General features: G+C 37.1%; 1 protein-coding gene across 1 annotated transcript in view; it reads right to left on the reverse strand.

Moving 5' to 3' along the window:
- The window catches only part of USH2A (usherin), a 676,313-nt gene that overhangs the window by 322,121 nt on the left and 326,841 nt on the right, over positions 1-27,351 (reverse strand). Inside the window, exons 33-35 of the mRNA XM_026517347.4 lie at positions 7,816-7,975; positions 6,272-6,443; positions 486-633 (exon numbers count right to left, since the gene is read on the reverse strand). Of these exons, the coding sequence (XP_026373132.2) occupies positions 486-633; positions 6,272-6,443; positions 7,816-7,975 (480 nt within the window). The remainder of the gene's footprint in view (positions 1-485; positions 634-6,271; positions 6,444-7,815; positions 7,976-27,351) is intronic.

Here is a 27,351-nt window from a genome sequence, read left to right on the forward strand (position 1 = left end):
AAATGCATGCTGACATATTTACATATAATATATTAAAAATACAGAGTTCCAAGCGGTCTCTTCTAAGATAAACTTATTCAGTCAAAAGCATTTCGAAATACATGATGTGCATGGACTTCCCATCTCTCTATCTCTCTGAGAATGAACTCAGGACTGTCAAAAACAGAACGTCACTGAAAATAGAATGTCACTGTCACAACAGAACTTTGGGAATCCTCATCTCTTCTCTCCACCTCTCCTGGAATGTATTGAACAATAAGATGCAGTACACAAGAACTATCAAAAGGGAGCACTTTTGAGCCACCAAAATTGTGTGTTAGCCTAAAAACTACAATCTCTCAACTACAGACAATGATACTATCTCAGGTATTTTATGTGCTAAAATGATCATTAAAAATTAAGCACCACATATAAGCTGCCATTTAGAATATTAATTTACCTTTGCTAATCATCTTTTTAACTTGAGGCTAAAAGAGTTCACTTACCATTTGGATATTCAGGCTCCGTCCAGGAGATGTGAAAGGAGTGAGGTGAATAGGAGTGCGCTTTGGGGGTTGGCACACCCTCGGGTGCCTGCTCGTCAGTCAGGGCCTCACTGGCCTCGCTCACGGTGCACCCACCCCCTGTGCAAGCCTGAGGAGAAATGCAAAAAACACATTTCACTCTGGGTCCCAAAAGTTTAGTGAGCCTTGGAAACAGAGAATTCGTAACAAGAGTTCCAGATTCTTTGAAATACATTTTCCCCATCTACCACCCCGGCCCCCCAACACACACCAAATAAATTTGTTTCAACGCTGAGGTCTGACAGTTAATCAGTTTGCTTTTTAGGACATAAGACAGCCATCTCCAATAGTTAGAAAATAACCCCAAACGTATGCATGTATGAATTATAAGTACATCCTATGCGAGAGCCTAGAGCAAGGGCGTCTACTGCCTGGGTGAATCGTCTTGATGAAATCAGCCTTGCACAAAGTTTCCGAGAAAGAATTCAGTGCACACATGCACAGACACACACGTGTGTATGCACACTACATGAGGGCAGTGCTAGAGACTGAAACTACTTCAGGATAAAAACAAGTAATCTGGAGTAAAAGAAAAGATCGACAGCAAATATAATTGCCTTTATTGCGATAGTGTGACCAATGTGTTTAAAGTACAACATAATGTAAAATTGAATAAAATAGCATTTCTCATATATCAGCAACAAAGCAGTTGTTGAGTGACTGTTTAATGGCTTAAAGGGTCAAATCACTTACTTATGCACCAGAGGAAATGGGTTCATTACACCGCCAACAAACTTAAAGTGATCACAGAATCCTCCCATTCCCTAATAAGCTATTACTAATGCCATAAATGAAAACATGGATGTTAAAGATACCTGGGGAGCCCCTGGGTGGCTGAATTGGTTAAGCATCTGACTCTTGATTTCAGCTAAAGTCATGATCTCAGGGTCATGGGATCGAGCCCTGCGTCAGGCTCTGGGCTCATCAGGGAGTCTGGTTGTCCCTCTCCCTCTGCTCCTCCCCGAATCGCGTGCACGTGTACTCTCTCCCCCCTGCCCCGCTCTCAAATAAATATAATAAAATCTTAAAAAAAAAAATACCTGGAAACTTCCGTGTGTACTCTCATAATTAACTGCCAGTAATTCCAAAATAAATTTTTACGTGTATTAGGAAAGTATCTTTGCTACCTAACTTATTGGATAAACATTTCTCCAGGAAGTGGAGACAGACACACCAGGGTCTCCAGACTATATTCATTCACAAATATTAGCAATTGTATCTTTATATAACACAGACATTTGAAAACTACACTTAAACTTTGTTCAGTATCTCTTTAGGGTCCAGTTGTAATTTATGCAAATTTCAAAATATTTCAAAAAGCACTAAAATTTACCAAAAACCAATTAAGAAAACGAAGCAAAATCATGGACAATGTAAAAAGCAGATAGGCATTTAGTCCATTTTTAAGGAAGGTAGATATTGCTAGCATAAAAAATTAAAACACCTTTTTTATTTCTTTGGGTCTGTCCCCTGCTTTTCAGCTTGATCTTGAGGGAACAACCTTTTGATAATGAACACAGTTGAAATTCATTTCCCTATAAATAAGAGAGAGTTGACTTATTTTTAAAGATATTTTCTTATGTTGCAGTGTACTATTTAATAACGTGTTGCAAATTCTTTATTATAAACATAAATATTGAATGGTCAGTAGACATGGAGCTCAATCTCACTTTCCCTTGTAAGAATACAACAGTAGCCTATATCTTCAGGATAATTTCTCATCAGCGTAAGCAAGTTTCTGGTGGGTTTAACTGTGGCTTGGGCATGAAATTGCATTAAGATTGGGACCTAATTAACCTCTGTGGGTTCCCTCTAATTCTCTGCTGCAGCCTGTGCATATATATGGAAGAGATAAACTATCCTTTTCCTAAAACAGAATCTTTGCAAATAAAGAGGAATCAATTGAGCTTGTGACCAAACCATGACTCAAAGTTCTAGAACATGTTGTTGTTAGCCCAAGAAATAACTATCTGAACATTAAAATAGAAAAATTTTAAAAAATTTCAAACATGCAAAAAGTCCACTAGAAACATGACAGGGAAAGAGGCCAAGTGGGACAGCTGAATTATCAAAGGAAAATGATGGAAAGAGCATTCTTTTCAGTCCTCAGAGAGGGAGAAATCTATCCACTTGCAGTTTCTAGACTTTTTTTCCTTAGGAGGGGAAAAAATGTTGGAGCATCTTATTGTTAAACTCATAACACACTGGGATTTAATTCAGATAGTCTAGTTGTCACTGTTATTTTTCTTATTTATGTCCTAAGAATTGTCCCCAGCTAACTCTCCCCAAAGAAATACTATATTATAAGACATGTAATTATATATATTTAAAAATAAAATGTGAATTGAAATTTATTTTGTTTTGAGAATTTTAGGATGCCTTTTGGGATAAACAAAGACATCCTCTGGTTTGGAAGGATTGATCTTTGGGTTATGACATCTAAGATCCATAAACTCAAAATTTGACAAAGGAATCTTCTAAGAATCCAGGGAGTTTGTGAGACAATTATTCTTGCAAATAAAACAGAATTTATAAAGAAGTTGCTGAAATAACAGAATTACCTGCAAAATATTTCATTTCCCCCCCCCCACATCCTTTTTGCATATTTAGAGGTGCTAAGTGAGCAGTTCCTTAAATAAGGAAATAAACACTCCAAAAGTTGCTTCGCATTGGTCGAACCTAACTGATATTATCTAAATGAAATCAGACGAATCAGTATCTTGTTTGGCCTACCAGCACCAGAGGCCACGGCATGCAATGCAGCTGAATGCTGATTAAAATTCTGGTTTGGAAAAACTAAACAAAATAGTAGGATTGACTAAAGATGCCTTTATGAAACAGCAAGGTCTTTGAAAGCCTCTGAGCCTTCACAATAAGGCATTTCATCCCACCTCCTATAGGTTTTCTCAGTTACAACCATTTTTGTTAAGTGACAAAGTCATACTACCATCCTGAAATCTCCAGTAACTTCTGATCAAACAGGGGACTGAACTTTGGTATAAGGAAATTAGTAATTAATCAATGCATATCAATTATTTTGAAACGATGACTATTAGGAACATCCGAAGCTAGCATTCTGTTTTTCAATAGTTTGTTTTCAGGTAAGTAGGCTCTGAGAATATTAAGAAGGCAGCATACCTTAGAGTATGAAGAAAAGGAACAAGGCCATGTTATCTATAAATGATCTTTTGAAACATTAAGCTCTTCAGTTCCAAGAATCTTTCCAGGAAAGATATTTAACACTTAGCATTCATCAAGAGGCAAACATCTAGCTGTAATATGAAAATTATCAAGCCGTACATATCTTGCTACTAGTCTGTGTTACTAGCTTCTTTATTTAATTGCTGACTTATATCTTTACTCGGAGCTACCACACTCCACAACACCATTTCTTGAGCGTAGCGACGCGTTATGCTGTTTCTTCCAGTAGGAAAAGCATATGCTTGGATCCACACAGTCCCTGACTCGGCCTTCTTACAGCAGATCATGGAATTCATATCAGAAGTCTCAGATTCTTTATGAAACACATATACTTAGTGTTCATTCATTCATCCATTCATTCACGAATTGTTTGCTGAGAGGCACTGTGCTTGACTCTGCATATAGAATTTTGAAAGATGCTGTCTCTACCCTTCTGGAGTGTATACTCCAGTTAACAGGAAAAATTAAATGAAGCCACTTGAAGTAACACAGTGTCTCCGAGTCCAGAGTAAATCACATTGGCTTGACTCCTCATGTAGCTTCTTCTACTTTTAAGGGCTTGGCCATCTGTATGTTTTATTTTCCAGAACTTTCAACACGCTAGGACCATTTACAAAGGCAACTGCCCTTGGCTGACAACCTAATCTCCATCTACTAATCTATGACCTTCAAAGCTAGTTATTATGTTGAAACTGTGAAATAGACAATAATCCTTCAATTAAGCAAGATGAACCTAAAATGTTCTGGCTCTCTTAATTCACTGGTTATAGAGTTAGGTAAAAAACTTTTTAGTTGACTACTTCCTGAAATACATTAGTATATTTTCTCCACTACTAAATACAGCGAAATAAAAAATAATGTGAGTGAATTTATTTTCCTAACAAGAGTTAGGGCAAGGACTTCCACATCTTTATGACGTCCTGCATCAACATTACTCAGTGGCTGACAGATCTCATTTGATGCCATAGAATATTGTTTGGAATCACAGACTGATTTAGTGTCATAGAATTTTAGGGCTCAAAGAGACATTAAAAATCATTTAGTTCAAAGCCTTGATTTTAGGCTTAAAGAATATAAAAATCAGTGCAATTAAGTGAATTTGCCTTTGGTTACACAGTTGGTAGCAAAATCTGAATTGAAATACAGACAAGCAGACTCCCAATCTAGTGGTATTTATTTTTCAAGATATCACAGATGTATAAAACATAGGAGATTGGGGTGGATTTACACTGATTGCACAGCATATCCTAAAAATTGAGGAGAACTTTGTTTCATGACATTTGCCTCCTGATAAAAACTAAGAGCACACAAATTTCTGTTTAATTTTGGTTGCTTCTAAGCAATAGAGTCTTTTCTGGATTTTGACATTACCACTGTTTTGAAAATAGTGTGGATTTCTGTATTAGTTTTTGAAAACCAAGTTAATACCCTTCTTAAATCTTGAGTAATACAATTAAATAATCCAAGATGCTGCTTCATAAGCCCATCTGTGTGCTGAACACCTAGGCACAGGGAGTCAGTCCTGAATAGGATTTTTAACATTGTCTGATTGCCCTTGTTTTGTGGTGTCAGGTCAGACAGTTAACAATAGTTGAATGTAGTTTATTTTCTCGTGGTATAATATTTAGAGCATTCAAGAGCATGTTAAGTAAAATGAATGCATACACAGTGTCTACATAAATGTAAATTTATTCATAATCAAGAGCAGAATATTTTCTATGGCATTTATCAAAGCAAATATCCTTATATAGGTATTGCTATAAAATGAAGAGTGTGTTTAAAACAAATAGGGACAATCTCATGTTTATATTCAGTTATTTTCAGATGTGCTATTAAACTTAAAAAAGATTATATTTCATCAAAAAACAAAAGGAACTACTGAGTATAAATTCCACAGTAATATCAAGGTCTTTTAAAAGACCTTTGTACAAAAGTGCTATTTTGCATTAAAAAATGCTATTGTCTGTCTAAAGACCTCTAAAGTATGTTGATCCTAGGGTTTTATTAAGTGACTGTTCTTTTGAGATAGAAGTGTAATGTAAACCAGACTATAATAACAATCTAGAATATTTGGGGGTCATTTAAACCTTCATTTTAAAATATAAGACCTAAATTTTCATACCATACATTGTTTTCCAAATGAATACAAGCTACATAGGGAAATAACCTTATTAATCCAGGCATTTTAGAAAAAGCCCTTACCAATTATGCCATTCTAGAAATAACAAAGAAGAAATAATTTCTGATAATCCCAAATTAGATTTGGGAAAAATCTACTGGATCAAATTGTTATGGCATCATTTTGTGTAATACAAAATAAATATGTAGGTATTAGATCACTTTCCCATTTACGTCGTGAAGTGAGAGTTTTCAGTCTCAATAGCAATACATGAGTTTTGGGTTTTTGGTTTTTTTTTTTTAAGTGAAGGCGAGAGAGAAGATGGGACAAAGGAAGAGAGAAGCAGCAAGAGAAGGGAAGAGAAAGTGACAGAATAAAGTGAACTTACTCCCAGCTTGATGAGGTATTTATTACCGGGGGACAAGTATTGCAGCAAGTGATCCTGAAAAAGTTCTGTACTGTTATAGATGACATCCCAAATTGTAAAATCATGCGTGTGATTTGAAATATATAATATATAGCGCTCCAGAATCCCATTTACATTTCTTGGTTGTTTCCACCTGGGAATGGAAAAATATTGCATGACTATCCATCATTCATTCAAGTCAAACCTGAACTGTGCAAGATTTTTAAAGGATGTATATGAACTTGGATTTATGCCATTCAAAACACACACACACACACACACACACATGCACATACACACACACTAAAGGCTTAAAAGAAAAAACCCTAGTAGTTATTAAATGTCTCTTCTGAATGGTATAAAGAAAATATGGCATAGTGCCTGCTTTCTAGTTACTTATAATTTTAATTAGGTAATAATATAAAAAATGTGTGAGTACTCACTTTTGAACTTAAGCCATAGAACAAAAATTGAGAGAAGTAGAACATTTGAGAATTTATGAAAAATGAGAGAGAGAAGGAGAGAAATAACATAATTGTCTTGAAAAAATGCAGCCATCTAATGTCAAATTAACGTGCAGCTCTAGAATACAGAGAAGCTGAGAACCAAAGTGCTGAAGAAGTCAAATCAAACTTCATGGATAAGCTGAGATTCTACCTAGACACGGAAGACTATCTCCTTGATGGATCGAAATTGGTAGGAAAGAAGGCAAAGTAGAGGATATTCCACATGTGGCTTATAATGCGTCAGCAAATATGAATGGGACAAATCGTAAAACAGACAGAAATTGGTAAGTTGAGAAATACTGAGAGTAGAGGGAAATCTTTTGGTGTAAGTAATGCGGGCTCAGCTTAGGGCAGCACTGAAAGCCAATAGGACAGCTCAGACCTGGAACAATGGGGTATGAATCATAACGTTTCCCAGCCTGAATGAATATCCTAATTTACTCAGTCCAAACTCTTCTTTTCCAGATGGGAAAACTGAGACCGACAGAGATGAATGTAAACAAGTATTAATTGGTGGCAGGAGAGGTTTGTTAAGTTTCGATTCAGGACAACAGTATACTTTGCACCTCAGAGATTAGGAAATGGGTCAGAATCACTTCATATCAAAAATAATCTGAACATGCCTGTCTGTGAAAGTTCCTTTCTGACTTCAACCACAAGGGAACAAAAAGGTCCTAGTTTATACTCAAAAAGAAAATAAATATTTAGACTCTAATTTCAACTCATCATGGATAATGCCTCCCCTATAGAAAGCCCAAGGCAGTCCTGTAAGTGGTCAGTTTCCCTTTACTGAAGTTTGCACAGAATCTGTGTAAGTATGTGGCTCAGCCTGATTGCATGGAGACGAAATGGAAATTAAGTTGGCAAGTGATAATCAAAGGTTCCCAGAACCACTGAACTAATCACTTCTATGCATTTCATCACAATAAAATTAATTTTATGTCACAAACCCTTCCCTTGATTGAGCTCACTGGATTCTTGCATAAACCAGTGTGTGACAGAGACAACATTTCTACTTACTGTACATATATAGTTCTAGAATCCAGGACGGTCAGAAGTGGGGAATCCACGTGCTCCGGCGGCAGCTGTGCCGTGTGCAGTATGACCAGGGAACTGTTTGTACATCCCACAAGCGTGCAGGCACCGAGTACAAACTGGTAGGGCGTAAATACTGCTAAATCTAGAGGGTGGAGAAAAAAAAGAATTTATTTACCATCCTATTTTTTATTCAGGCCATCCCACTCCTCCTCCATATTCCCACTTCTTAGAACTGTTCAAGTAAAGCTTAAAACAAGAATCAATAGCCCTAAAAATCAATAGCAATAAGATATAGGCTGTTTTATCCTTTAAATATACTACGGTTATTTTTAAATAGACAAGTGTCAGTCAAGCTCTTGCTTTAACTTTCTCATTTTAACAATGTGACCGTCCTCTTAAATGTCTATGACCAGGTGAATCATTTTCTGAGTTTAGAGTTACTTCAACCACTCTGTTAAAAAACAAATGAGACCTTTAAATAATTTTTAAAGCATATTTGAAGACAACGGGAGTTGCTTTTGAAATGCAAATACATAACTTGTAACAATGACTTTGTGCTTGTAATTCCTTTTGCCTAACTCCTTTCTTCTGTCCACCTGACCAACTATTTGTTGACCTTCAAGTTGTCCAGATCAGTGCAAAAGCCCATTTCTTTCTTAAGATTTTCCTAACACATCCTGCCGTGACCCCTGGCACAAGGTGGAGCTATTATCCTCTCCATGGATTTGGCTCCTGCAGATTTGCACACACCCTTTGCATAGCATTATAACGCTGTCATAATGATTTGTTTACGTGACTATCTGATCCATTAAACTGAACATTGTGAAAGAAAGGTTCATTTTTCATCCTCAGTATCTAGCACAGTGCCTGGCACATTGTGGGTTCTGAGTATATGCTTGAATAAATGAATAAGGAACTAATGAATGAGATGATCTAGACACAGTTGAGCTGGGTATGAACAATGACAGAGAGAGTGGGATAGTACCCGAGCCAGTCATGATCTCTCCCATCAACCTCCCGAGTACTTTCTACCTGTCTGCCTTTCTAATGGATACCATTTTCCCTTGCATTAGAATAAACCAATCTGTAATTTACTAATTCAATTCTGAAATGCCCTGAGCACTTCATTTATAAAGGTACTCAATAATTATTTTATTGATGAACCTAACCAAAGTGCAGTCAACTTTACCAAGATTTAAATATCATTCATACTTTTGTTATTACCAGAAGAAATTCTTACTTTCTGGAATATTTTTGAAATAAGTTAGTCACAATTTAAGTGACACATATTTTTAAATCTTATTAACCTTGAGCCATTACAATTCCACATTTAAAAGACTAATGAAATACAATCTAATCTAGGGAAATAGATTTTGTAGTACACTGATAGCAAAAGTAAACCAGGAAAGAACACTTTGATTTTCATGCAAAGTACAGTCAGTTGGTTAAACATGTAGGTCATCAGAAAAAAGGCAAAAAATAATAATTTTATGCTAAATGTAGTTACACAAGGCCAAAAGAGTAGTCATCAAGCAGAGACTCATAATGCTTTAGATTCAGCCTTATTCTCATTATAATTTTATCCTACTGGTATTCAGTGGTATTGGCTGAGGTGGGCACCCCCCCCCAGCAATGTGGTTACTTCTGAAAATGTTACAAGCTGGGGGTAAATCTGTACGGCATTGGCATTGCCTGGAACTGCTGGAGACATGACAGAAGAGCAACACCGTGTATACACAAGTCAGACAGAACTGGGGGATCGTCATTTGGACCAACGTTCTGTGAAACTTACTAAGTTAAAAATCATGGGAACAGTGGTCTCATATGCTACAATGAGTATAAACTATTTACTGTAGGAAAATTTCATGCAAGAACAGCTCCTACTAGCAGGTCCAATTCTGGCCAAAATTATAATGGATTAACAGGCTAACACATTATCTGCTGCTCCCCTGTTCTCTTCACCTTCTCTTTCTGATTCACAGGAACTTGGTGACCAGGCAGCTTCTCATCTCCACTATCTGTCTGAATTCCTTGCAATCCCTAGGCAGGCAAAACTAGGGATCTTTCTCTAAGTCTGGTTTCGGGAGCAAAATCAAGGAGGACACAGAACCCAGAGTAAAGCAGTAATCCTTAATGGGTAAGTCAGTGCAATTAGGAGAAAGCTGTAGCATTTGAATATCAGAGTCCATCCAACTTTTCTGAAAGAACATGCCTCTACCGAAATTGTATTCCATGTGGTTGATCCGGAGTGACTTTGGAATATTTTGCTTGAGCCTCTCATGGCCATTTCAGATCGTATTGGTCAGCTGCAAATGAGACTGGATGCTACATTGTTCTTTGGCCAACAGACTCTGTGATGGGGCAGTTTTTCTTGCTTCCTTATGTTCTAGCTTTTTGAGGTAGGGGTTTGGCTACCCAGTTTGTAGGTGGTGAGGAAATCCTATCATTCAAATGTGGCCTGATGATTGCTTGCCTGTGTTTGCTGGGACAGACTTGCGCATCCAAAAATCGTTAGTTGAATCTTAGTTACCTTAGTTAATTCTTAGTTACCTTAATTAATCCTTAGTTACCATCCTCAGGCTGGTGAGGTCAGACTGCATCAGCGTGATATCAACACCTCACAGTATCTCCTCATTACAGAATGCCCCACTCCCTTTGCCACCATAACTCCCTACTTGAAAGTGACCTTGATCACCTAACTCTTAAACTCACCAGGCATATCTGCCTCAGGTGCCTAATAGCCCCCTGTAGCAATTAGTTCCAGGGTTACCATCCATATCTGGTTTTCACTGTGACAAAATATCCTCCTCCGTGGATTGGGAAACTTGCATTTCTATGCCCGCTGGGGAATGGGGGAGACCAGGATGAAGAAGTAAGTATGTTTGAGAGGGTCATGTTACTTAAGAGGCCCAGTATGACAGATGAGCCAGGACTGAAATACCAAATCCTGTCAAGTCCTGCATTCGTAGATAGGGTTTATCCCCAGACGATCTAAGGTGTTATGGGTGAGGAAGATAGGAAACAGCATGGCTTTAACTAAAATGTCCAACAGGGTTTAAGGATGTTGGTGGCATATAATCGAAAAGTGCTACAGAAAACAGAATAGAGCAAGAGGAATCAGGAGTGCAAGGTAATTTTAAAAGGCAAGAGTCAGTGGAGGCTTTGGCAGGAAAGTGACATATTGAGCAAAGACTTGGAAGGGGTGAAAGTAAATCTGGGATTCTATGGAGAGGGCCATTCCAAGAGAGATAACAGACAGAGCAAAGGCTTGAAAGAAGGAACACGCCTGGCATGGATATAGCAAGGAGGTCGGTGTTGCTGGAGCTGAGCAAATAAGGCAGAAAGAAGTAAGAGATGACATCAGAGATTTAATGAGGGATTGGATCACATGAGCCTTGGAGGTCTTTGTACGGATTTGGGGTTTTAATCTGAGATCCCATAAGGAAGACTCTAGCAGATTTTGAACAGAACTGTTTCATGATCAGATGGATTTCATGAATATCACCCTGGCTACTGGGTGGAATATAGAGTATAGTGAGCAAGAGCATAAGCATAAATTTCACTTAAGAAGCTACTATAGTAATCAAGTAGGAGGCTTGTCATAAGTGAGAAATGGTCAGATTCTGGATATTTTTTTTCCCAGCTTTATTGAGGTATTAACATACAACATATGTAAGATTAAGATATACATTGTGATAATTCAATACCCGTATACATTGCAAAATGATTACCACAAGAAGGTTAGTTAACATTTCTGTACCCTTCATATAATTACGTTTTTGTGTTTTTTTGTGGTGATAACATTCAAGATTTACTCTTTTAATGACTTTCATGTATAAATACAGTATTTTTAACTATATTTACCATGCTATACCTTAGATCACCAGAACTTATTCATCTTAGAGATGGAAGTGTGTACTCTTTGACTGACACCTCCCTATTCCTCTCCCCAAGGAGGCCCTCTGGCCTCAATCCCTTGACAACCACGATGCTGTTCTCTAGTTCTATGAGTTAGGCTTTTTTATTCCACACCTAAGTGAAACATGTAGTATTTGTCTTTTTCTGTCTCACTTATTTCACCTAGCATAAAGCCCTCAAGGTCTATCCATATTGTCTCAAAGGTCAGGAATTCCTCTTTGCAGGGCGGATATCATTCCTGTATGTGTGTGCACATGTGTGTGCCTGTGTGTGTGGTGTGTATCTATATCTGTAAGCTTATATTATGTTTAAATTCAACATATAGGTGAGATAATATGGTATTTGTCTTTCTCTATATGACTTATTTTACTTGGAGTAATATCCTCAAGGTCCACCCATGTTGTTGCAAGTGACAAGATTTCATTATTTTATAATCTTCTGCTGTGTATATATACCACATTTTCTCTATCCTTCATCCATCAGTGGATACTTAAGTTGTTTCCATGTGTTGGTTATTATATTTAATACTGCAATCAACATGAGTGTACACACATATTTTTGAGTTAGTGTTTTCATTTTCTTTGGGTAAACACCCAGAAGTGGGATTGCTGGGCCATATTTTAATTCTAGTTTTAATTTTTTTTGGGATCCCTCATGCTCTTTTCCGAAGTGGCTGCAGTCAATTTTCATTCCTACCCAGAGCGTACAAAGGTTCCTTTTTTTCTACCTCCTTATCAGCACTTGTTATTTTTTGTCTTTTTGATGATAGCCATTCTAACAGATGTGAGGTGACATCTCATTGCCAATCCTTTGGATTTGCATTTTCCTGATGTGTTAGTCATGTTGAACATATTCTCATGTACCTGCTAGCCATCTATGTCTCTCTTTGAAAAATACCTACTCAGATCTTCCGTCCATTTTTTAATTGGACTGGTTTTTTTGTCTGTTTGTTTTGTTATTGACTAGTATGAGTTCTCTGTACAATTTGGATATTAGCTCCTTATCAGATATATGATTTGCAAAGTACTTTCTCCCATTCAGTAGGTTGCATTTTTAATTTGATGATTTTTTTTTTCCTTGTAGACTTTTTAGTTTGACATAGTTTCACTTGTTGATTTTTGCTTTTGTTGCCTGTGCTTCTGGTGTCAGATCCAAAATATCACCACCAAGACCTATGTCGTGGAGCTTATTGCCTATGATTTCTTCTGAAGTTTTATGGTTTCAGCTCTTATATTCAAGTCTTGAGTGCACTGGGTTACCTTTCGTGAATGGTGTAAGATGGTGGTTCAGCTTCATTCTTTTGCATATGGCTCTCCAGTTTTCCCAACACCGTTCATTGAAGACACTGTCCTTTTCCATTGTCTATTCTGGGTTCTTTTGTTGTAAATTAGTTGACCATATATGCATGGTTGATTTCTGGGCTCTCTATTCTGTTCCATTGATATGTGTGTCTGTTTTTATGCCAGTAACATACTGCTTTGAATACTATAGCTCTGTAAGATATTTTGAAATCAAGTAGTAGTATGGCTCCATACAGGGAGACAGCCTAGGATTCAGCCTAGTGCTGAACAGGCCAGCTCTGGCAAAGTGAAGTTAGGTGCTCACTCTACTCTTCTTCTCCCAGTCTTGGTCTGTGCTGGGCTGCCTGGATTTGGGGTAGGGATAAATGGAGGTAATATGAATTGATCTTCCCTACTCTCCTTAATGCATCTCTTCTTATTTCTGTTCTTTATCCAAGTGCTATAATCCCTGATTTGGAAACCATGGCTCTTGGGAAGGTAATTTTACATGTGAATAGTTGTTCAAATTGGTGTTTCTGGGCAGGAGTCTGGGTTTGGGGGATTGGTGGATTGACCCAAGAAGTCCCTATGCTGTCATTTTGCTGAAATCACCCCAAAAGGATCTCTGGATATGCAAAACTATAGGATTCCTCAGTGCACTATATGTAGTGTATGAGAGAGAGAGACAGGAATCAAAGCTGACTCCAAGGTTTTTGGCCTGAGCAAAGACAAGAATGAAGTAACCATTAATTTGGTTGAAAAAGATCACTGAAAAAACAGGTTTTGAAGGAGAAGATAAAGAATTCATGTTTTAGACACGACAAGTTTGATAGCTTAATTAGACAAACAAATGGAAATGTCAATTAGGCAATTAGAATATAAATTTGGAATTTCAGGAAAAAGTCCTGGCCTGAGGTATAATTTGAGATGTCTTCATCATATATATTATATTTAAAGTGGATTGAACACTAATAGAGCAAGTGTAGGTAGAAAAGAGAAAAGATAAAAGGATTCAAATCTTTTGGTATCTTCTTTTTTTTTTTTTTTCTGGGAGTAAAGCAGAAATCAACCAAAAAACAAAACAAAACAAAAACTAAGAGTGAGCAACCAGTAAGGTATGAGAAAAACAAGAGGATTATAGTATCTGGAAGTCAAATAAATCAAATGTTTTAAAGGCGATAGGTCAAATAAGATGAGAGCTAGAGATTGACCATTGTTTAACAATACAGCAGTCATTGGTATTTGTGCAATGAAGTTTCAGTGAAGTTACGGGTGTTAAAGCCTGACTCAAGTGAGTTTGTGAGAGAGTGAGCAAAGAATCAGAGATAGTGACTTATAGTCACTACTTTTTCAAGGAATTTTGTTGTAAAGTAGAAAAATGAGACAATAGAGAGAAGGTAAGTAGAGTCCAGGGATTTTAAAAAGGTAATTTAAATGAGATAAAAATTATGTTGTATGTTTATGGGAATGACCCAACAGAAGGGGCAAAATTAGTAATGGATGAAAGAGGAGAGAGTTATTGGAGTTTTGCCTTGATTATGTGAAAGAATGGAATCTAGTACAAAAGAGGAGGATTTGGACTTAGAAGAAAAAGGGACAGATACTTTTTAGTTATAGAAGAGAAGGCAGGCAACGTGGGTGTGAATGCTGGCTGGTGGGTAGATGGTCATGGGAGTGTATGGGATTTATCTTAAAACTGCTTCAATTTTCTCAGTGAAGAAAGAAGCAAGATCATTAGTGAAGAGTGATCTTTCGATTCCCCAGAATACTGCTTTGGGCCCTCTATTTCTCTTAGAATGAAATCTAATAATGGTCAATGAAATACTAGCTGACTTAACACCTGCCTCATTCTTCCCATATACCAGACATATTTCTGTTTCTTTGACTCTACAATGTCACACCTCCAGGCCTTTGCAGGTACTATTCCTTCTAGTTGAAATCTATTTTCTCCTTCTTTGTACTTGGCTGAATTTTTCTCATTCTTCAGGTTCATCCTCCTCTGGGTGTTCTCTCCTGATAATCCAACAGTGTGGCTACCACCATCCCCAGATACTCTCTGTCACATTGCCTTGTTTAGTTACTTATTATAATTACCAAAAGATGTCAGCCATTGCCGTGTTATTTATTTCTGGACTTTATATCCCTCCCAGGGGGATGTAAACTCCTTGAGTGGAGACAGATACTTTTTTTTCTCCTATCATGTACTCTACAATATCTCCAGGACTGATATGATGTCTACTTAGCACAGTTTTATATGCTGAGTGAAAGAATGGGCAAGACCAGAGGGAGATCTCTATGCCCCTTACCCAGACTGCCAACTTTTTCTCAGGAATAGAATAACATCTAAAAATCTCCAAGAATTTAATGAATTGTTAGGCCAATGAAGGGTCTGTAATTGTGAGATGAAAGAGATTCGTTATTGAAAAAAAAACATAGGAAAAAGGCAAAGTCGTGTTTGCCTGAATGCCAAAATGTAATTCTCAAACATGAATGCGTCATAAGAAACAAGGACTAGAGATACACCAAAATGTCAACAGCGTTTTTCTCAGAGTGAAGGCATAAAAATAATTTAAATCTTATTTATTTTTTGGTCACATATATTTTTCAAATCCTTTGATGTGCATACATATACATGTATAGATGGAGAAAGGACAGCCATAATTTACCAATATCAATTCATTATTTAAGAAAATGTAGGCCTAGTTGACACACGCACCCTCTTACACCTTCTATGTCATACTTCTCCTTTCCTCAATGACTTCAGCATTGGCTCAGTTTTCTTTTCAATTATAATTCCTTTTTGGCAACTCCAACATCCTCAATAATGACTCATCTCTGAATCTGGCTTCACTTTAACTTCCTCAAATGTAATGTCCTTCACCTCTACTTCATTTATTCGACATTCAGCACAGTTATACCCACTACTTGATCATCTTTGAAACTATTTCCAAGATTCTTAATCTAAAATCTGCCCTCTCCAACCACAAACTGATAGCCTTTCACCTCTTCCTCTTGTCACATCAATGCAATCACTCCTTTGTCACCACACAATATCTAGTCTCTTAGCACCTTCTCATTTTCAAACTATTCGCAACATTTGCATTTTCCTTGATGTGATCTTTGATTACCCCTTTCATAGCCATGCTCTCCAGCTCCCTAGGGTTTTTCACCTCCCCAACCTACTTCAATATATGCATTCCTAGTTCCTAGCTCTGGATAAATCTCACCATCTCATTTCTCTAATGCTTCCTATACTTTTGAGATGTGAATGAGAAATATTGCTGAACATACTGAAGGAGTCGGCTAGAATTTTAGCTTTTCCAATTTCAACTGGACCCTTGGCACTCCTCAGTAATAACTGTCTTGTTCCCTTATTTCTTCCTTCATCATATTGATCTTTTCTTTTCCTCCCATGATTTGGTTAGTTCTCTAGAGGAACTGAGTGGGGTCTAAAATTGGAAGTCTTAGGTATAGCTCTGTCCTCAGAACCCCTACAATGTTTGTTATCAGTGCCACAGGGGCTGAGATCAGTATGGCTGTCATGTGAACCTTTTTTGTTTTCCTTCTGCCCTCCCCTTACTCTCCACTTTCCCTTCATTTAAATTCGCATCTAAATTTCCCTCCTAACTAAATTATAAATCCAAAGTTTATCTATAAAATAGGTACTATCTATAAAACAGAATGTGGCTGGTTGGTTAGTGAGCAGAAAGAGCAAGAGAAACTTCCTGAACAGAGTCACTGGGGGGGAACAGAGACTACTCAGTGTTCAGATATAATGTTGGGAAAACGAAGAAGTGTATATTCCTTTGCCTCCACCACCTCAGATTTCCCAGAATGATGGTATAATGATAGAAGACATGTACAGACTCTTGGGAGGAGGGGTCCTGACCCCTGTTTTCAAGATAGAGTCCCAAGGAGGTGACAGATCCCAGCTGAAGAAATGACAATGGTGTTTGTAGGCAGGCAGGACCACAGAAAACAGTGCAAGGATTTCAGTTTCCCATTTGTGATACAGAAGCAATGAAGGGATCTCCTGGATCTGAGCAAGATATCTCAATAGTGATCCTTTTGCAAAATAAGGAAAGTGCCATGGATGGCCACACTCCAAATGCCAAGAAACTATGTAACCCACTCTGGAAGCTTTTACACCATCAGAGGACAGGACGGGGGCCCTTGAGAATAACTGTGATTGTCTAACTACTAAATTTTATGGGAGGGAAATCAGTTATCAAATGTAGCTACAGAAGTAAAGATATAGATAAATAGTTACATAGAAACAGAGATACAGGTAGATAGCTAATCGACAGATTTATAAATGCTCCACATTCACTGGTACCTCATTTATGCTTATGATGACCATACAGCCAAGATTTTCAAGCCTATGCAGAATTAAACATTTTTCCAATCACGTTCCTTAAGATAATTCATGCACACACACACAGACACAAATTTGGTGGGCCACATTTCTAGTTTGGGAAATCTGATTACTGTGCCTTTGTTACAATAGGAATTGAGGATTTTCTTTTGATTCTGAGAATTTAAAAACTATATACTCAATAGTGCAAAGAAAGCCAGACTGATTAAATAGCTTTTTGACTTCCAAGTCATTTTTATGCCTATACTGTCCACCCCAAAGTGGAGTATTCTCAATGTATTTCCATAAGAAGATGAAGTGTCACTAGTGTCCTTTGAATAATGAGGCATGAAAAAAAGAAGGGGATAGTCTCTAACATGATACATGGGAGAGGAAGCTGCACAGGTGGCCCGACTGGGAAATCCCTGGTGAAACAAGGAGATGTGATCAAAAGGGGAAAAAATTACAGAAGAAAAGAGGAGGCAGCATCAGGTGGGGGAAAAAAGAGTAGGTGTCTGAAAAGGAACAAATGGAATGAGGGTTTTTCTTAAAGAGTCAATTTTAAAAAGTGAAAAAGAGGGTTACAGGGGAATCAGGACTAAAGCATTCTTTGGGAATGAGCATAAACAAAGCCACCAATTTATAATGTAAAGCAAAGAGGACTATAATGATAACTCTCTCCTCCCTGCCTAACGGCAACTGATTTGGTAATCCGTCTCTACAGAAGTGATTAGGCCCCTCAAGGGCAATGTAATGGATCAATGGATTCAAACAATTGCAGGTATGTACACAAATCTGAGTCGAGGAAATGGAGGGTGGGGGAACCCTGAAAACATAAGGCCACTGTTTGTCAGAGCCCCTTAGCAACAACATCTTGTTTTCCATTTGCTTGATTGCATCATTTGCATAAGATCAAACACAGGGAGTTGTAGACAGGGAAAAACAGATCACTCTAATATGCATTAGAAATGGATCCACAGGCATCATCCTGAGACGTGTTACACGGAAATGCATCCCAGCGCATGGAAACCTCACCGATTACTGTCAAGCAAAGTATAATTTACAATACCGGCCATGAATTATATGCTATTTTACGATTGATTTCATGCTATTGTTCAGAGAATTTCATTGATCTCAATTTACAAAATGAACCAATAAGTAGGCAATGATTTTCTTTTTAACTCCTGGTGTAAACTGAGGAATTTATACCTTACTGGTTTCTCCCATTAGAAAATTAAAACGCCATTGTTGCTTCTTGAATATCTAATGTACGTTATCTAGTTGCTTTTCTGACAACCTCCTAGTATCATTTTGTAAATGAAAAATACAGCTTCTTCTTGATTTTCTTTTCTCCTGCCTAGGCATCCTTTCCACAAATCATCACCAGGATGCTTAAAAATGTTGGAAAGTCTAGGTAACTCCTTTTGTCATTTGGTATTCCAACCTGAGAACCACTGCTAGGTTATGGTTCAGTGAGAACACGTCTGAGGCGGCAGACCTGAGAGGTGGTGTGTTTTCCACAGATGCCTGGAAAGCAATGAGCTATGCCACAACGCATGTGGGATGTCAGGTTGCATTCATCTCTGCCACTGTGTAGCCCTTGCTTCGCGATTGCTTGCTCAGCCTTTTGATTCCAGAAAATCAGATTCTGACCTTATAATTAATAAAAACAGAGGCTTTCTTTAGCCTGAACATCATTGCTCTTCTGCTCTTCATAGAAGCCGAAACTTGCAACATGGCTTCTCTTGGGCCAGGTGAGCAATGAACCACCACTAACATCCCATCCTGTGCTTTCAAACTAATTTGCAGAACTGGAATCACTTTGCCCTGAGAAGTCCTCATAGATACAACCGCACCCAAACGATATGACTCAACAAATTTTCTATTTGTGCTTATAATATTTTCCACCTCGTCAGAGAAATCCACAGCTCTCTCCTTCATCAAAACCTTGTCCCAAGTTTGTAGTAGACATGAGCATCTCCTGACTGTCCTTCATGTGTGCGAGATATGTACTCTGTTTAGCTGCCTTCCTAACAAACCTCCCTTGTGAGCATCCTCAGATGAGTTGTGTGAGTGTTCATGGTGTTGTAAGTTCCTTGAGAACAAGGATGCGTCTTCTTGGAGGCATCCCCTATGACATCTAATATTGTGGACCTTCCTGACGGTTGAAGAGTAAAAACTTCACTGCGATAAGAAGACTGGTGGTAAGGGAAACCTGGTCCCTCCATCAGGATAGCAGCACCCTGTGGGGGAGCCCAGCCTGCTGGGAGTTGTCAGTCACTAGTTTGGAAAAAAAAAAAAAAGGAACCATTACTGTCAGTTGTGATAATGAGGGATGATGCTTCCTCATTTTCCTCTTTTCTTCTTTAGCTGGTTAGAACAAAAGGCTTCCATGCAAAACTCCTTAGGCTGACAGCATTCTTATCCAGCTGTCTTCCAGTCTGGCTTTCTGAGCATCTCTGATACCTGATTTGTAATGTAGTATAGTATACTGAGCCCAGGGTTGTTTTTCTTGGTTACTTTTATAATATAACCCTAGAGCAGTGCTCTCTTGTCTCTCTCTCCCCGCCCCTCTCTCTCTCTCTCTCTGGGTGTCTCTCTGTCTCCCCTTCTCTTTCTCCCCTTACACACACACACACACACACACACACACACACTAACTTCCCACCCACTCCTCTACCTTACCTCTGGGTAAGAAGAGATATAGAATTAGGGAGTCAGTTACAGGCTTCCAATTTTCATAAATGCTTTCACTCACAAACCAAAGAGGAGAGAATTGAGAAAAATTTCCAGGAATATTATCTAAAGAAATTTGAGTCATATTACTTAGCTAAATATTTTTTGCAAAAATGGGGGATTTCCTCTCAGACTTAGGTGGACATTTGCTACTCTCATATTCTTTAATGATCTTAGGAATCAGTTAATATATTGCAAGACAATGCTCTACTCATACAGAACAGAAGTTAATGAGACATAATGAGAATAATGATAAGTGTCTAGCTATCTGTAGCATGAAAAGAATACATTTATGAACGCGTGTTCCCCAAAAATATAATATTGAAGGTAAGATGTTGTTAATTCAATAACAGCAATGGCTATAACATTGACTACATACTGTTTGGCAGGCCCTGTTAAATATGTTTTATACTCTCTCATTTATTTTAAGTCTCAAAATAACTGAAACAAGTACTGTTATTCCTAATGTACAGATAACAAAATTCCAGCTCTAAGAGATCAGCTGTGTAAGACCCTGTATGAGAATCAGAAGCCACCTGAGTTCACTCCGAAAGCAGTGCAGTATTTAGGCTGGAGGTGTCCATGGCGAGACCATTCTTTCACAAAGGGGACTCTACCTGGTTCACACCCTGACCCGCCAGCTTAGTAAAGGATTGCCTGAGAATGGTTTTCATTGAAGACCCATCATCAATTCTTAAATATTAATTTAACGCTTTTCTAACTTAGCCCTGTACTGGACACTGTGTGTGAGATAAGAGAAGTAATGAGTATGAGAGAAGTGACATTGTGATAAAAATGTTTACTTCTTGGATATTTGCTCTAATCATTACAGAGGCTTGGAGAGGATCACCTGTTTAATTCATCGTAAAATGCCCTTGCAATTTAATTTGGAATGATATGCTGAGAAAATTGTTCCTGCATACAAGAAGAGAATGTGTAAAATGAACACAATGGATTCTCAGAACTTAAATTGCAATGTTAGGGTATAAATAAATACCCTATTAAAATTATGCTTTTACATCAACCTGTGAAAACTCAAAGCATCATAAGCAACCACTGTGTTTATAAAAGCTGGAGAAGTCTTCAATGTCACACCTAGAGTACTTCAGCCCATTATAAGACTTACTGAATTGTCTATCCTTGAGCCATTTCCATAAAATGACAGGCTTTTCTCTTTTAAAACAGTAATTTTCAGAGAAAGGTCTGTTGACATTCCTCCAGGAAAAACACTTATAAGTGTTCACACTATGAGAAGTGTCTAAATTTTTATTTCTGAAATAATATTTTACTGATGATTTTAAATAAAGTAATATGTCTGTGATGATTAATTTTATGTATCAACCTGGCTGGGCTATGGTGTCCACTTACTTGGACAAACACTAGTCTAGATGTTCCTGCGATTAATACTTAATAATCAGTTGACTTTAAGTAAAGCAGATTACTCTCCATAATGGGGTGGGCCTTATCCAATCAGTTGAAAGCCTTACTCTGACACTTGGCCAATTAGTGTCAGGCTTGATCCCAAGTGCATGTGAAAAAACCCACATGACTCCCCAGAAATGCATGAGTATTAGTTTGCAGAAGGCAGAGATCATCTACGAGCAGGTGAGGGTGACAAGTAGGTAAAATATGGGTATTAGAACTAATGAGACTTATTATATATTCAGATACATTAGATCTGGAAAATCTGACATAAATATATCTATATCCATCCATCCATCCATCCATCCATCCATCCATCATCTATCCATCCACAATCCCTTAATGTATATCCACTTCAGGGTATAATCAATGGCTGGTCACTGCATCAAACCTTATACTTTGGGACTTTGTATGTTTCTTTTTTTCTTTTGTTAAGATTTATTTATTTGAGAGAGTGAGAGAGCCCAGGGGCAGGGGGAGGAGCAGACAGAGAGGGACAAGCAGACTCCACATTGAGCACAGAGCCTGGTGCTGGGCTCCATCCCATGACCCTGAGATCATGACCTGAGCCAAATCAAGAGTCTGACACTTTACTGACTGAGCCACCCAGTTGCCCCAAGACTCTGTATGTTTCTTAGATGGACAACGTTTTTAAAGCATGGATTTAGGAAAGGAAAGTGAAAATTGATATACTTTACAGATGATAGAGACAGGAGACCTGGATCTATTTTCTATTTTTTATATAATCCCAAACCAACAATCTCTCCATTCCCTCTCAAAGACCGTTCAAAACAAATAAAAACCAAACAAAAACTGGAAAAACAAAACAAACTAGAGTAAGATATGGTCATTGACCGTGAGGAGAGAAAATAACAAAACTTCATTTGAGTAGTAAGAGAGATAGACAGAGAGATACGTGCATACATTAACCATATTCTACACAAGTTAGTAAATATGGTATAATGATACAGATGCAAGACAAAATATTGGAATCTAGAGCTGCCTGGTTCTACCTAACACAGCAGAAGTATACATGAATGTTACATTTAGATGTAAATCATTTGAACAATGCCTAACAGAGAATAGTGTTATGTGTTTGTTAATTAAAAATAATGTTGGGGCACCTTGGTGGCTTAGTCGGTTGAGCGTCTGACTCTTGGTTTCGGCTCAGGCCATGATTTCAGGGTCCTGAGATTGAACCCCACAGGCTACCCTTTCATCAGGGAGTCTGTTTCCCCACTCTCTTTCCCTGCCCCTCCTCTCACTCATGCACTCTCCTTCTCTAAGATAAATGAATAAATCTTTAAAAAAAATGTTAATATACATGATTATGCCCTTATTTATATAATCGTTTTCATTCTCCTAATTTTTTCATGAAACTAGTTTTCTTAGGTTTGGGGGTAACTGTATGTAGGCACACAGTAAAAAATTAAACTAGTAGGGTACAAAAGAGTACAAAATGAAAAGCAAACATTTTTTCCTCACATTTCCAACTCTTTAAAATTGCCAACACTAGGATAAGAGGCTCTCACACAACATGAGATGGCTATCATGGGTCTCACCAATAAAACGGGGCGTAGCTGCATCTGAGTTCGGTTAATAGCCATATAATCAATTTCCTTTTTTTTTTATGTTGTTGCTAATGTGTAAAACTAAGACCCATTACAAAAGCAGGCAGGCAAAAACCTTAAATACTATTGGATGACATATTCTACACAAGTTAGTAAATATGGATTCTCAGAACTTAAATTGCAATGTTAGGGTATAAATAAATACCCTATTAAAATTATGCTTTTACATCAACCTGTGAAAACTCAAAGCATCATAAGCAACCACTTATGAGAGAAGAGAAGAAATCATCAAAGACTTGGGTTTGAGTTTATTGTGTTGATGAGTGTGAACATGACTGAGTCACTGACGTTTCAGGTCCTGTTTCTTCATCTCATTAAAAGGAATTTATATCATGTGTAATATCTCTCCCTATAAGTATTGTGAAGATAAATAAGATACATAGCCATAAAAATATTTTATAAAGAAGAGTTTATCACACAGGTAAGACAAAACAATTTTAAACCATTATCAAAACAGCAGAGCCTGATTCTTTATATTTTGATGTTATTCCTATTAATTAATGCTCATAAATACTGGGAATGATATACTTTTAAAATGTTTATCATGTAATTATATAAAACACAGAATATATTTTTTTTAGTTAGGATACATATATATATATATGTTTTTAGCTAAGTCCAAAACTTACAATTTCTTATGAAAGGAAGCATCTATATTTGATTTAATATATGCAAATATAGCTTTTTTGTCAATTCTTTATTTATTCACCCCACAAGTATTTGCTGAGCATCTGCCATGTGCATCTACTATGTGTTTATAGGCTAAGATACAGCAGATAACAAGATGTATACAAGATATTTTCTTTTGAACTACACATTGCTCTGGGTTATGTTTTCCAAATTTCAGAGATCCTGTGTTTTAGCCGATGGAGATATTTATGAGGTACTAATGATTCTAAACCACTTTAATTTCTATAGCTTCAGTAAGTCATAATATAAAATGGTAAATGGTTTGAGAAGAATATTTGTGCAAAATTACAAATTATAGTGTATCTCCTATGATAGAAAATGAATTACTTATAAGAAGAACAAATTTATGAAGAACTAAAGTTTCACTGATTAACAACAAATTACAATAAGAATATTTGCACCAAAATACTTATAAACACAAAATGGAAAATAATGTAGTACTACCATTAATGTTTTACTATTAGCCCCCGAAATGTTCAAGCTCTTCACTTTTTATCATATGTCACAGTAAATCACATATACAGATAAGTCATGAAGGAATTGATAAAATACAAACTCAGGTACTTCTTTACTTATGCTACTATACCCATCAGATAGAGACAAATTCATCTATACCCCTTTAATTTGTCTTAAAGCAAATATTTCTCTGCCTCTTTATATTTGGTGAATAGCCTCACTGTCACTGAAAGTATAACAAACTTTTATTAGACCTTTCACAGTAGTAATTTTATAAGATTTTTATTTCCTCAATTATACTCTGAAATCCTCCTTAAATATTTTTATTAATGTTTGCTTAATGTAACTATTTATGAGCTAATTTTATTTAGGCACATCGTTTAAAGTAGTATATTTCCTTACAGTGATAGAGTTGACTATGGCTCTCATTTAAACAAAATAATTTCAAAAATGGAGGCCAAACTTTAATTCATAGAATGTTTTTTTCTGGTGGAAGAATTCTATAGATACTGAATTTTAGAAATGTCAACTCAAAAGTTTGTTGGAGTTCTGTTTATACTAAAGGTATATAGCGTTATGGAAAACATTTATTTGATTTATATTTTAAAAACCAAGCTTAACTTGATAGCAGTGATTCAGCTGAGGGGGAAAAATCTTTTAAAATTATCTATATAGTCTTTTTAACACCCAGAGTTCCAACCTAATAGAATTTATGACCTGCATCCTCTTGATTTTTGCATAATAGAGCTACACAAGTGGCAGAAAGTGACTTTCTAATCTCCCTACATGAAATAGATATTCAAATACTTGCATATTTGGTAGCATATCCCTAGGAGTTGCTGGACTTGTATACATTTCCACGACACAGTGGAAAAAAAATACAGAGGGCAATGCAACAATATCATCTTTGCAAAATAGCCTTTAAAAGTTGGGTTATAGAAGACAAACTTTCCTTAACTCTATTGGATTTTTTTTTTTTTTTGACTCAAAACTCTTTTTCTCCTGTTCGAGGTTTGAATGCAACTGGGAAGTATAGTAAACACAGGGATGGGATTTTTAGTCAGGTAAGCAGGATGCCTTCCAAGTCTTAAGTCATTCACTAACTCCTCTGAAGTTTTCCATCCAGAGTAAAACAAGAATTTTATTTTGAAAATATGTTCCAATCTTTTGTTTGTGATTATATGGAATTTAATTACATAACTACTTGGCATGTTTAAAATAGCCGATCAACTTTTATTGTACTTTAATATAATCAACTGAATCATATTTGTAGCTGTGGGATAGCGCCTCTCAGGAGCTGTGCATCAATTGAGTGGTTATGAGCTTTGCAATAGTCTGTGTGCAATACAGAGAAATAGGATGCAAATATTTACCCGCTATATGTCAAGCATTGAGACACATGTCACTTCTCTGATACCAATCGACTTAGGTCTGGCTGTCAGTCTCAGATAAATTACTCTGTCTCTGAACATCCCTCTGAATACCAGTTTGGCATTCTCACAAATTCTCCACATAATAACACACAGTTTTCACATAAATGAAAAAAAAATGCCTTCATCTCTTCATTCTGAAACAATCCTTAATGTTCTCCTACTACATACATTTACCCTTCCATTTCTTTAGGATAGAAGATGAAAGATAAAGTTCTTGACCCCACGGGACTCAATCTAGTGAGGAAGACTACTCAGTCGCCCAGAAATTCTAGTAAAGTATGCTAAGTGATATGAGAGGTGGGAACATGGAGAGGAAAATTATAAACTACATATGTCTACATACCTGGGGACAGTCCTAAATTGAACACTACAGTATTGTCCCTGCCTCAGAATAATCAGTAAAGATGCATGAATGAATGGACAAATGCATAAGTCAATGAATGAAAGAACCACAAATGAGCATTCTTGAAAATATTTTGTTCTAATATCATTTAGGATTTATTCTCCAAAAGGAATGAACGAATGAATGAATGAATGAATGCACAAATAAATGTTTGTTTTATTTTCACTACTTTGGTGCACAGCTGTGAATCAGTGTAAAGTATACCTACTGTTATGGGCTTAATTTTATCCCTCTAAAATTCATACACTGAACCCGTAACACCCAGTACCTCAGAATGTGGCCATATGTGGTGATCAGGTCTTTAAAGAGAAGAGTAAGTTAAAATGAAACCCTGAGTGTGGGCCCTAACCCAATTTGACCAGTGTCCTTATAAGAGGAAAGCTGGACACACAAAGACACCAGGGATGTCCGTGCAGAGAGGAAAGACATGTGAGGACACGGCCAGAAGGCGGCCATCTGCAAGCCAAGGAGAGGGGCCTCAGGAGAAACCAAACCTGCTGACACCTTGATCTGGGACTTCTAGCCTCCAGGACTGTGAGAAAATAAATTCCTGTGATTTAAGCCACCCAGTCTGATATTTTGTCATGGCAGCTCTAGCGAACTACCATTGCCGTGAGTGGATTAAAAAGAGAGATTATTCTTTCATATCCATAGTTAGTTGAAACAGGGATGCTATGCGGTCATGCAGTGGTACAGTCATAAAAATTAGTTTACATTGCAGAACTTTTCATTACTGACTTTAAAGAAATAGCCCCTCTCCTATCAATACTGCACTCTGCAGACCTATATTTTCTGCATTTGTCTCTTCCATTTATGAGTGTACAATTTGAGACAGCTCCCATTTAAAATCAGGCTTGTTTTAAATTTTAAAAACTTAAAGCTAACATTTGAATGAGACATTTTAATTGACATGTTGTCTTTAAGAATACATTGATAATGTGATGAAGATATGAATGTTGTATTAATATTTTGACACCACTGAATATTATTAATAATGTAATGACATTTCCCCATCGTTCTTTTCTTTTAAACTCATCTAGTTGAGATTTGGGATTTGGGATTCAGAAAATTATCAGAGTAACAAAATTCTAATCCTAGCTGTGCCATTAACTAGCTTTATGATTCCAGGCAAGTCAGTTCTGAATCTCCAGCTCCTTATGTACCAAATGGGAATAAAGTTGTTTAACCTTTATAC

The sequence above is a fragment of the Ursus arctos genome, unplaced genomic scaffold (genome assembly GCF_023065955.2).
Source record: "Ursus arctos isolate Adak ecotype North America unplaced genomic scaffold, UrsArc2.0 scaffold_2, whole genome shotgun sequence".
Classification (NCBI taxonomy): Eukaryota; Metazoa; Chordata; class Mammalia; order Carnivora; family Ursidae; genus Ursus; species Ursus arctos.